Source organism: Trichoplax adhaerens, genomic scaffold (assembly GCF_000150275.1).
Source record: "Trichoplax adhaerens TRIADscaffold_12 genomic scaffold, whole genome shotgun sequence".
NCBI lineage: Eukaryota > Metazoa > Placozoa > Uniplacotomia > Trichoplacea > Trichoplacidae > Trichoplax > Trichoplax adhaerens.
Window position 1 is genome coordinate 1,300,059 of NW_002060954.1, and position 13,539 is coordinate 1,313,597.

Below are 13,539 nucleotides of genomic sequence, written 5' to 3' on the forward strand. Positions count from 1 at the left end.
TAACGCTTTTAGTGCATTGAAAATGAATTTACTTTAACTAAACTTTGAACGATGGCTGGCAAATGCAATACTTTCATGCTTTTAAATTCGCAAATGAAGGGAAATTCGATAATTTTTATTATAAAAATGATCTGTGTATCATATTTCATCTCTGTAGATGATGTTTAATGAAAGCATTTTAACCCTTAATGCAATCAATTATTGGAACAAACGTAGTACGGCACTCAGCGTTATATACTGTAACCATCTAGTTTTAATGAATTACCAGTAATTGTCGTTTATGCTAATTTTGATATTCAGTGATTACTTTATTTCTTATCAATTTTTTAGCTAAAACTTCAAGTTATCAGTGTATTTCCTATTAATAATCAATTATTATACATTAACCATCCCATAGCATAGATGTTATAGACTGCGCGCCTTAACTTAACAATAATGCGTATCTGTCTTGATTATTTAGTAACAACTGCCTAAATTACTATAAAGCGTTCTACTACTTCAGCACCATATTTCTTCATCGACTACTAAATAATGCCGGCAGATTATAGTTATGAAAGAGCAGCTGTATACATTCCAGTACTTTGAGCTGGCTCTGCATACAGTAAGCTTATTTACAGTTGCTAATGCTGCATTCACTGTAAATCCGAAGCCTTAGACTAAGCTCAGTAGTGAACATGCCATATCATAATACTGTATATATACAGTAATAATTTCGTGAAGAGTATCAATTATACGGTACAGTATAGTGTAAATAATTATGAAAGATTAATTAGAGTTCTATATTGTTTCGACACAATTAATAATATGGTCTAAAGTCATATGTTCTAATTGTTACCATAGCAACTGCTTTACAATCTTGCATTGATGCAGTAAGCTTTTAAGTAACTTTTCCTCACTTAGCTAATATAGGATCATTTTCAACCACTGTATAAGCAACATTTGAAGACTCTATGGTACAAATACTCCTAAATGATATTGGTACAGTGAATAGCGAAACATGATATCTCTTATCTATATAAACACAGATTTAATCTTTTAAGTTGACTGGTTCATTTTAATAGATCTAATACCGAAAACTTTTGCTATCTATAACTTGAAAATTCTGTTTGACTGTACACATATTTTAGGTATGGTAACTGTAATTGATTTACATCGGTGAAGTTGCCGGGTGCATCATAGGTGTATTTATATACATTTTAATAGTATCTTAGTCTTATACTATTTTAATTAAATTGATCCAAAGACATTCATTATACGAAGAATTTGTGACTTAGTAGCTACGCCTAATGGAACATAAATCCAAGAATTGCTATATGAAATAACACTGAACATACATGAATATAAGAAGGCGGTTTTAAAGTAGGACGAAAAGGTGTTCCAATTATTGTAACAACCCTAAATTTGGATTGATTTTATATGCAAGATGGCTTCAAGTCGTAGAACTAGTGGACTGCGTAGACCATTTACCTATGGAACATTTCCTCTAGTTATAAATCAGTTTGAGCAATTAGTTCGAGAGTTTTCGTTATTGGATTCAGACTATTCGCCAGATGAAATCAAGCAGATCAAAGTTAACAATGGTGAGTTTTTAATAGAACAAACTATACCTGTACCCTTGAATTATTTTTATCAATCGACAATGCTCTAATCAAGATTTTTCCAATAGTTATTTAATATCTGACTGTAGTAGTTGTTTTAATATCACTACTATATGTGAATAATTCATATAGAGGCTAAAAGATTTGAAGAATTTAGTGAGGCCGTAAGAATCATTTTTGGTAGCGAAATTAGAACACAAAATTTGAAAGCAATATTTCGAAAAATTAATAATGAATCGAGCTACAGCGTTGACTGGAGTGAGGTATTAATTTTACGAGCAAATTTTTTGTTAGATTTACTGGCGATTCACTTCTAAAAACAATTGAGTAGCACATAGAAAGGTTTAATTAAATTTCGTCTAACGATGTTATCAAGTATACAATTTATATATAGAAATTATTTTTAATATCTGAAAAATAAAAATACACTACTCTACAGCTATTTGGCTATGCAGCACATCCTGACCTCACTGAAGCACTCCAAAATGATGATAACATTTCAAATAATGTTTTTCTATTATCAAGACGAAGTACTGTCGGGGAAGCCGCAGGTATATACCGTATTTGTCAGTATGAGAAAAGAATGTAAGAGATATATCCTTTAGTTGCACTGGAGGGATTAAAATAGTCGTTTTCTAAGTTTTGAATTAACCTGTTGTATATTATCATTATTGGATTAGTATATTATCAGATACTTATCTCTAGTTATAACAATAGGTGATAAACGAAGACGCGATGGAGTAAAAAGGATCATGTATATAGCACATAACGATATTTTTGTAACTGCAACTGAAAAAGGGACATTATGTGTATGGAATTCAGATGTAAGTAGTGATATCAATGAGATTTTTTATGCGACATAGTTTTGATTCAATATCCATCTAACAACTTCCTTAACTTAATTTATCGTTACTAGATGGGTCTGACAACTTCATGCGATGTGCTCGTGAGTATTCGCAGTTATTGATATTATATATATATATATTATTTAGTGTGATAAGTAGATGTTCTGTAGATAGCAGGTAATAAATGTAGTTTTGGTCTATTTCGTTCTTGGTAGGAGTCGGCTTGGGTAACAGATTGTTGTAATCTACCAAGTTTACGTAGAATAGCGGTAAGAGACAACGTTATTTTTTGGATATAAGATTACAGTATTGACTAACTTATGCTTAGATAGGGTATATTAACTTGATATCGAAATTGTATATTTTGTGTTATCTAAAGTACGGTAGATTTATACTAATTATTACTCATTACTTTATAAGATTTGTTCTGAAAGATCAATTGCTCTGTGGGATCATCGAGCGAAGAGAAAACAGCAGGTAAGTTATTTTCATATCAAGAATTTAATGATACTGTCTACTTTCTGCTACGGATTTTAATAATATCAAAAATGCTATAAAGAAAGCTGCCTACAGTGATAAATTGCTTAGACTATTGTTATTACAATATCAATCGAATGAAAAGATGAAATAACCATAAATATTATCATTTTTACAGACTGTGGTACAAATCAGGCCGATTGAAAGATCACCAAGATGTGTCTCTCACTGTATCTTAGATGAATCAGAAATTCATGAAGATGTTCTAATATTCGGTGATGATCAAGGTATGAAGGGAGCTAAATCGCAACGGCATATACTCTTATTATTTAATTAATTAACGTTATTAATGTAACAGTATTAAGAAATTTGTAAATAAAATTATGCTTCAATAGGAATAAGTTAATTATAGAGATGACGAATTACATTTCACATTACTCCTTTTAGGGTATGTTAATATGATGAGAATCTCCGCTAAAGATTTACACATGAAATCTTCCGAAAAAGGCGAAGCAAGTGTTGTTAGTGTGGAGCCTTCTAAGTTAACACAGTAAGATATATTTCCTGATTTTTAAAGTTTTAATTGAAAGGGATATTTGTATCCATTATTGTTTCTCAATAAAGTAGTAAAATAACTCAAGAAGCTAACATATCGGAGAACGCTTCTTATATTAATAAAATAGTTAACGGTTAAATTTAAAATATATCAACAAAATATGTCCATGATAACATTAATTAAGCCGGAATATATCATGCGTCTATTGCATATTTGATACTGCTAAAATCACCTATGAACTTATTTCAGTAAAATTTTGAAGAGAAAGCTTCATGATGACTGGGTGTTAAAGGTATCATACAACACGTTGTCTTAATGCAATCTTAAAGACGGATTTCCTTCATTTATACTAACCTTCTTTAACTTTATTTGTGTTAATAGATTCGCTATTATACTCAGCTTAAAGCTTTTGTATCTTGTTCACCATGCAATCGACAATCTTTAGTTATAGTAGATCTGGAAGATAAATCGTTTGATACTGCGTAAGTTATTAATAACAACTTGTGCATTAAAGGTTTAATATATACTAATTAGTATTGACTGTACTAAGTAATTTAGATAACAGCGTTGGTTTTACACGCTTTAGGAATATTTTAATCTCATAATTTTAGTAAGAACATAATAAAAAATAGTTAAAGTATATATCTACATATTCGTTAGGCCACATCGATCTATGTCCTTATTTAAAGGAGTCAATGCATTTGATTATTCTCCTCGAGCCAATGCAATCGTAACCGGAGGTAACGGATTAATCCGCTATGTACATCCATATTATAAAGTGGATGCTCGCTCAATTCTATACCAGGAGTTAAATTTGTTCTACTGTAACATATCTCTTAGGTATCGATAAAATTCTTCGTTTATGGCACCCCAACATATTGGCTAGACCAACCGGTAAAAATTAAATGATAAACAGAAAAACATTTCCTGAATAGTAGTATAAATAATCTAAACTGCAATATTATCAAATAAATTATACGTTAGCTATGCAAATGATTACTATCTTTTATATAGATTTTCTTAGGCTTGTATGTCTTTTTGTAGGGAAAATGTCTGGCCATCTATTTACAATCGTCGATATTTGCATTAACGAGAAAGATCAACACATTATTAGTTTATCGACTGCAAGAGTATGTAACTCATAGAACTTTGGAAACACTATAGATACATATGCTGTATTAAATCTAGATCATCAGAAACTTCACTATGTATTTAGTAATAATAATAATAATATAGTAAATATCTTATGATTAATTGCGTAGATTATACGGATCTGGGATATTCAAACTTTAACTTCATTGCAGGTTGGTTTTAAAACGCGATATGTTTTAAATATTTAAAAGTGCGGTACTATCAGATATTGCTATAGATTCTACATTTACTGATTATGTATAGAAATTAGCATAGTATAAGATCTCTCATCACTTGTTATCAATAGTCAGAATAATTTTTTACAATTTATCGACAATTACTTTGATACCTTAATAAGTGATATTATGCTGGCGTAAGCTGTATTTACTTGTGCTGTATTATCATCTCCTTCTCGATATATTTGTGTAGTTAACGATACAGAAGTAATTACTAATTCATTGAGTTGAGGGTTTTTGTTGAATTAAAAAAATTTTTTCAATATCCCTTTAGAGTTTTTGTGATATTGACATTGGAAGTACTGATAAGCGATTATCAGCAATATTTTACGATAATAAATATGAACGTTTACTAACAGGTATATTTATTTTATTTTATGGAATGGTAACTGTAAATGTTATTAAATAAGTGTCTCGAAACGATACCTGCTTAAAAACTAGCATACATAGATGAAAACTATAAAAATTCTAGATTGCTAATCATAAATTACCGTACCTTTTGTTTACATGCTTTTCATTCTGCGTTAGTGTAATTTTCAGTTCATTTATTCTTAATTTTTATTTAGGTACAACAGTCATAAGCTGTTGGCCATTAACTCGAACGGTTCAAGATTCCATGTTTGCTCCACATACTCATGAGCGTGCAGTTAGTCAGGTACAGCAATATGAAATGGATAATTCTTCAATTCTTTTTAAATTTTCTGCTTCACTTATTACAATAAATGTTCTAATCAAGAAATACGTGATAATATAAGACCTATTGTGAACTTTGTATTAATTGTTGGCTTTACGTTATCAACCAGATTTTATTTAATCATCATTCTAATCAAGTTGCCACCGCCTGCGCTGAATCTACTATTAAGGTAACGTTTCTACATGTATAGGTAGGATTTATAAGTTCATGCCGCTATTGTGAGTACATATGTATTTAAGATGTTTGTTTCGTAAATCATCCTACGAAAAGTATGAAACTAAGTGAATAATATTGCTCTAAAATTTTATAATTATTTTATCTCTAAGATGTGGGATGTAGAAACTGGACGATTAATCTATCAAATTTTAGATTCACATGGAGCATCGATCGAAGTAACCTCTATGGTAGCTGATAACGCTGGCAATATTTTAGCAACCGGGGGATTTGACGGTATCGGCAAGATATCCTAAAAATATTTATACCTGCATCACCCGTCACAATGAATTATTTCATTTATCTTTATGATACAATTACGAAAATAGGAAGTATTAAAACATGGGACTTTTCAACTGGTACACCCATTCGAGTACTCAATCCTGAAGCTGAAAAGTTGCCGGAGGAGCCGGTTATAGGACTGTTATTTACTAACGAAGCTGAATGGGGTCGATGTCTCTTAGGTATTGGTTGGGGAAATAAGTTAAAAATTTTCAAGGTAAGGCAAAATTGCGTAGAAATTGCAGGAATAAAATCTCATTAACCGCTAGTATTGCACTCTGTATGAATTATAAACTGTTACTTATTTGTCGTATAAACTATACAGTACAAAATGTTTAAACAATGTTAATGATAGGAATGTTGAATAGGACTCTATGATGAGAGCACTAGTACAGTACTTTATAATTTCAGAATTCGTAACATCAGCGGTTATGAAAATAATAACTATCGTTATTCAGTTCACTTTTTTTGCTATTGGGTCAATTGATGATGAATATTTTGAAGAAATATTGTATCAGAATCAAATAAAGACTCTTAAAAGTTAGCATACATCGCTAATACGACAATCAATTTATGTTCGATGTCACATAATTGCTTTAGGAAAGCCTGGATGAGCCCTTCTTGGAGGAGGTTGTGGGTATTGAAGGATCACCGCCACCAGATTCGCCTGTTGTACAGCCAGCTACTCCATTAAACAGTGCTGAAATTGGAAAAAGAGGTTTTCCTAAAATGAGACTTGAGAGCGAGATATAATTTGTCTATTAAATCTATAGAATTTCATTGTGCCTTACGATGATTTCATATCTTCATAGCTCGTCATCATGCTAAAAGTAATGCACCATCCCCTATACTAGATCTAATCCAAGCAAGTGATTTATGGCGATTTTTTGTAAGTACAGTAGATTACGATCAGTCTCAATAAAGAAATGACTGTAGTCAGCTATTATTGTATTAGTAAATACTACGTTCTGAATTGATATTCTACGAGTAAGAATTATATTCGATAACTACAGTGCCGTCATGGCCTCTTTCTCTTCTCGATTGCTATTAAACACCATAAATGTCTAAGTTATCCCTGAAATTTCTTCATTAATCTCTAATTTAGTTGTTTAATTAAAATTGGTTAACATAGGGTAAACAGTTATTCGATGTAACCTGCGTTGATTTCCTAAAACCAACTTACATTGTAATCGGTAGCCACCTTGGCAACATTTACATTGGCAGCTTAATAACAAAACAGATAATCACTTCGTATGTTACACTCCAACGCTATACTAACTTGTTCTCACTATTTGAACACAAAATTAGAATAAGTCAAGCTTATTATTTTAATTAAATATATCACAGATTTCGAACGTTGCCGATAGAACAGAATCGCCAAGATGGTCATAAAGTTGATGTTCAGGTTAATGCGTCTGTAATTTTGGTATCCATTTATGTACCTAAGAATAAGTTAACGACAAGGTAGGAATATCATCTGAATATAATCTATGCTCTTATTAATATGAAATAACTGATGACCTACGCAGCGATTGTTAAAATGACGTTATATCAGAGATATTTTTTCGCTATAAAGTATTTAATATTAAACACGATCGCCGTATTACAGTATTAGATTACTTCAATTTTTATGATGAATATGAAGGAGTGCATTATGCATACAATCATATCGCCTGTAGTATTTACGAACTGTGTGTGTCATCCAATTGCCATTTACTTCTATGCATAATGCAAGTACGTTAAACTATTAGGAATAGGCTAACAGTAAAAGAAGTGGAAGTAGAGAGCGAAGAAAACGATGACTTTATGTATCAAAAGGAATTGACAGAAAAAGTAACAAAATTGCCCAGAAAAAATACTACATTAATGCTATCACGCTTGCAAATTGGAACTCGTGACGAAACTAATACTTCTGGAGATGAAAATAATACAAAGGAGACTCAGCCAGGATTGCCGGCTTATGCTGAATCTAACGTAGAATCAGATCGAAATGAAAGCCATTCAGAAGTTGCGGATAAAAGCAATAGTCTTGAGGGAAGTAGTAACGATCAGATTCGTAAAACAAATCCGGACGTTAATTCCTATTCGGCAGCTCAGAAAGTATGCTCGATGCCTCTAGTATTGACAAGTCATAATGATGGTTATATGAGATTTTGGAATATGAAGGTAAAATAATGGATACTGTAAAAAGATAGGTACTAACTTACTTAACATTAGTACTTCGCTCAAAGCGATTCATATTAATAATTGAAATTGTAATCTTATCATAAAAATTTTGTTCACTTGTGCATTTCTGCATATCGTGCCATAATTATCAGAGTGAGAAAATATTATGATTTATGAATACCAGCGTTTTTCTGAGTGGATAATGCGCTTGCATCACTAACTAAGCTAATGTAAACTATTGCCTAACATGCTCCCGTAATTCTAATATCATCGTGTGAATACAACAGATAGAGAGGCCTTGATCTACGCCAATTAATTTCTATGTATAGCACTGTCATAACTCAGTAGTTGGAACAAGAAATGCATAAGTTAACTTAATTAAGACACATTTTGAACTGAAGTCTTTAACAACAGTTATCTTTATTTTAAGAAAAACTCTAGTTATATAAAAAAACGTCTACGCGGAAACATGTTATTATTGCCATCTCTATCTCTTAATTCAGTGTTCATAGCCCTAGTAAATAAGTAAACAGATTTTCCTACGTTATCCCACTTTTTCTAAGACCTTGTCTAGAACAACATTCGGCGACCATAACATTAAACATGTAATCATAATCATGATATCAAAATACTCTAATACTAGTTTTACTAAATTTAGTATCAGTAAAGGTATCGTTATATCAGCAAATATGTAAGGATCTTCTAAAAACATAAATGTCCTATTTTAAGACCTATATTTACTTAAGCACATTTTAATGTCAAAAATTATAAAATTTATACTTTACGATGCTAAGGATATTGTAACAAGCACACAACTTAACATAGTTTCTTTCTTTATTTTGTTTCATTACTTCTTAGGGAAATCTCCTAGCATATACTACCACGTCTACAAATAGACACGGCACCGCGTTACCACCCATTACGGCACTTTGTGCATCTGACGATTCCCATTACGTTTTTAGTGCAAATTCAAGTAAGTTATTTTGTGGAGTTGATAAAAGTTTGAATAGTACGTTGCATTAGTTATAGGCTATTATTACCGCCATTAATAAGCTTATAGACCCAAAAATTCTACTTATCAGCTCTAATAAGAAGAAAAAAATTAAAATTTTTTAACAGAGGGCTATATTACTAAATGGAATATTTCTAAGTTTATGCAAAATCCGCGTCAAGTCTTGCAAGAAAATTCCATCCGTCGCGATAGTAGTATCGCTACCCAGTTACAAGCTGATGATAATAGTAGAAGAAGACCTTTAAAAGTAGAAGTAAGACCCTTAAAACATTTATGCATTTCTGTATTATTTGTGCTCATTTCTCATGCCCTTCAAAATAAAATAGGAGCTTATAGTCCAAATCCTAACTTGGAGAGCTCACTTATTTACTGTTACCAGTCTAAAGTATTTCTCTGGTAATAATATCCTCTTCTCTGCATCGACAGATTGTTCCGTTAGGTAATTCGTCCCTAAATAGCTTATTGTAATAGTAATTTCCAGGATATGTTATAGATAATATGTAGCTTATGAAATGCAGCAGGAATGTAAATTTATTTTTAAATTGGTGACAATAATTTATATGTAATTTAACCAATAACTTGAATGTTAGATGAGTAAATAGCAATTGCTATAGGAAATTGTAATACTCATTTTAAATGCATTAATATATTTTGATACAGAGTCTGGCATTGCCGAACTGGCCATTTTATTGGTTATTTTGGTCAACCGAGGAATTGGCATCTAAACTCATTCGATTCAATTCCTTCTACTCCGGCTAGACCGTCAGATATACAGGAGGTAACATTAATTTTATGACGCGCCTGCAGTTAGCAATTGTGTATGGTATACTTTAAAGCTCTCGAAAGTTATTTCCGTTATATATACGATATGTACGTTATTACTTATTAATAAAAACAAAGGTTACAGTGCCACATACAAATAATTAAAACGAAAAATTTTAAAAATCTATTTACTGTAATTAAAAATTGAGATCGTTATCTTAAATAACGAATATAGGTGGAGTACAATATGGATAAACTTAATTTCAGTTGGTCCTTAATTTTAGTACTTGCCTATTATTATATAATATGGAAAAAGCTACCAAAGTATTAGCTGTATGCGTACAAATTATACTATTATTTTGTTCTTACTGTATTCATGATTTTGTGATATATTTTAATTTCACCGTGTAAAATCAAAACTGAAATGAATAACGACTGGTTAATTCTAAAAATCTTACTTCATCCTATAAATAGAGGCCCTTATTACCAGTAAAAAATGTAACTAAGGCTGAATCTAAAAAGAGAAAAGAGAATCCATCTTTAGAATGTCCACTTTTTTTCGACAATGCAAAGTAAGTAGCAGGCAACTAGTTATGATAATTTATATCGGCGAGCGTGTATGAGCAGTATATTTACTTAAATGATGTACTGGCAGTTACAACGATTATCTGCTACTGTATTTTCTAGATAAATTTTTACGCTGCTTAGTACTTTGTACAACCAGTTCCACCAAGTCAAAATCTATCGTAGTTTAAGATACACTACTTTTACAATAAATTGATAGCTAATGTCTCTGAAAATGTTTGTAGTTATTTACTGAAACAGTAAATGCAGTTGTTTCTGTATACGATGACGATGAACAATATTGTAAACAAGAACTTTGCTCTTATCTGCCTTGTTATAGCCAAATTTTGTGCTCACTTAAATATCATTTAATATATGCAATTTATCATGACAACTGTATGTTTTTCATTTGCATCTTAAACTATGCTATAAATTATTTATTGCGGCAGGAAGAAATCGAGATATAGCACAGTAAAATTTTTCTTTTGCTTATGCTTATGTTCATAATATGATGTATTGCAGCAAATTAACTATTTTTTATTTTATAGATGGAAACCATTTCGTAGATCAGCTCCTGCTGAAACAAGACCAAAGGATAATAAGAAGTTTTTTGGTGCGTTAGCAAAGGCGAAGGTAAGGTCTACTATCGAATGATTACTTAATTTTCTATCGGTATACGAAGGCTTTTTGTAATTTCTATCTCTAAATAATTACCATACATTGGCGATAGGCATTGGCAATGCATATAACTTTTTATTTGCCAATAGTACAAGGATGTGAGATTGCTTGCATGTTTTTAGATATAAGCCATGGTACAGAATCATTAACAATTCTCCCTTTTTATGTTTCCTCAAATAGATTCCAAATTCGGATATCTTGGGATCATCTCGAAGTACGCTTGGAGTATTTTCTAGTTTACCAATGTACCGCTTAAATTCGCCTAAACGAATAAAAGCCCCTGCAACTGAGTACAAGAGTAGCTTTTATAAGATGGATTTAGATAACGATCTAGGTGATGAAGAGGTAAATTGACCTTTAATCGGCATTCAATGAAATTTGTAGGGTACGTTTGCTGTATGATAATATAATTACTGATATTTCCATTCTTTTATAATAGTTTCCTGATCGTTTCGAAGTAGCTAGCTCATATGTGAGTGTTATAGTCTAAGTAATTACTGTTAAAACATCTACCTTGTTATAGTTTAGTAGTGATGTGCAATATTCATTATGATAATGAATAGCAGTAAAGTTTCCTAGGCTGTCAGAATGTTGTTGATTGTCTTATAATCGAGTACTATAATTAACAATTGCCGTTTTAATTTTCATATTTAGCAATCGAGCTTACTAGAAAGTCAGGTACGTTGAGTTATGGTATTAAAACGTAATATTTTGGTAACGTTTTACACTTATCGATTTTGTAAATGGTTTTACCAGCACTAGAACGAATACTAATCTGTTAATCAACTTGTTTTATGTTAATAAGAGCGCACATCATACGTTTCTACTAAGATTAGTACTTATAATTTCTTTCTCTACAACTAGTATGCAAAGTTACCACCAATAGGGAGCAAGCAAGCAAGGAAGCAATAACTTATTGGCGGAAATTTAACCTAACTTTTATTCTTAACAAACTAGTTTTGTAAACTTGAAAATATACTATAGATGGTATTTTTTTGAAAATTTTATCATTTTACATAGGCTTGATATACTACAGTCTGCAGATTTACCATGAAATTTATGAAAGTTATGGGTAAATATTATACCTGACTCCTACAATAACTTACACACGGTATCTGTTTACGTTTATTATACGTGACATAAACCAAATGATGCATTGATCTAAATTGAGGCACACAGAAGCTTTGATAATGGTAATACAATCCGTTTTTTGATATTATTTTAACTACATTAGCCTCATCAATACGCTTTGCGACTTGTGTTATATGGATGTTATAACGTATGACATGTTATGATCAATCCCGAGAATCGGGCATGTATAAATTCTTGTAATGTTACTACACTGATTACAAACAATATTTAAAATTGCTATTTTCACGAAGAGTTCGATCTATTAATCGTAAAAAAAAATGAATGGTGAAACTGCAATCGATGTCTTGTAATAAGTAATGGACGTATACATTATATGTACTGTATATGTGGATATATCTTTAGTTGAAGTAAAAATTGTAACAGAAATGTAATAAATTGAAAATTCTGCTAATTTATATCTCGCTATTTTGTAACATTTTCTAACATGTTTACGGATTACACTTTTTTATTCTTAATGCTATACTGTAGAATAAAAAGAAAACAGCTATTTTGACAGTTTCATGTCAAATTGTCCTTTTCTCTAAAGCATCGTAGACTCAATTTTAATGGAGTAGTCGTCGTAGCTTTCTTATTTTTAACTACAGCGGACTAGTGGCTATACAGTAAGTAAACTATCATTTCTTTTAGGGTTATGTTGTGTCTAGGAACCTATTGTTGACTGTCCAGTGTACACATATCGAACAATCAGATTGAGAAGGCATCCTTTGAATGATATTGAAAGATAATTTTACAGTACGGCTCCATTTATGAACAAGTAATCTACTGTAGCAATCGTATGATCTAGAAATTATTGATTAATATAGAACCATAAAGCAATGACATTGAAATGTTGCTAATTCTAATCACGATAATGGTCGTAGCTCATCAATTTTAGCTCGGGCATAATAGACTAATAGCTATGGAGCAATCACATTGCAATGTTGCTAATTCTAATAATATAGTGGCATATCATTAATTTTCCCCTAATTCTAATCACGATAATTGTCGTAGCTCATCAATTTTAGCTCGGGCATAACAGAATAATAGCTATGGAGCAATCACATTGAAGTATTATAAATTTTAATCACGATAATGGTCGTAGCTCATCAATTTTAACTCGGGCATAATAGACTAAAAGTTAATAATTATATATAATTTAAAGGTGAAGTTTTTTTTGTTGTTAAAAAAAGGAGA

The 13,539-nt window shown here is 31.2% G+C and overlaps 1 protein-coding gene across 1 annotated transcript; it reads left to right on the forward strand.

The window, feature by feature from the left end:
- Window positions 1–1,423: 1,423 nt before the first annotated feature.
- On the forward strand, window positions 1,424–11,901 carry TRIADDRAFT_59845 (uncharacterized protein; the record flags this gene model as incomplete). The annotated part of the gene is made up of 33 exons (XM_002115751.1): window positions 1,424–1,580; window positions 1,731–1,861; window positions 2,038–2,149; window positions 2,316–2,422; window positions 2,659–2,712; window positions 2,864–2,920; window positions 3,099–3,207; window positions 3,368–3,470; window positions 3,726–3,768; window positions 3,858–3,958; window positions 4,137–4,216; window positions 4,317–4,370; window positions 4,521–4,606; window positions 4,739–4,780; window positions 5,118–5,202; window positions 5,410–5,498; window positions 5,647–5,706; window positions 5,864–5,987; window positions 6,080–6,249; window positions 6,633–6,750; window positions 6,845–6,921; window positions 7,165–7,283; window positions 7,380–7,496; window positions 7,784–8,198; window positions 9,057–9,171; window positions 9,318–9,463; window positions 9,537–9,649; window positions 9,871–9,988; window positions 10,447–10,544; window positions 11,085–11,169; window positions 11,395–11,559; window positions 11,654–11,686; window positions 11,869–11,901. 33 exons carry the CDS (start codon window positions 1,424–1,426, stop codon window positions 11,899–11,901), a joined length of 3,516 nt encoding a protein of 1,171 aa, XP_002115787.1.
- Between the last annotated feature and the right edge of the window lie 1,638 nt (window positions 11,902–13,539).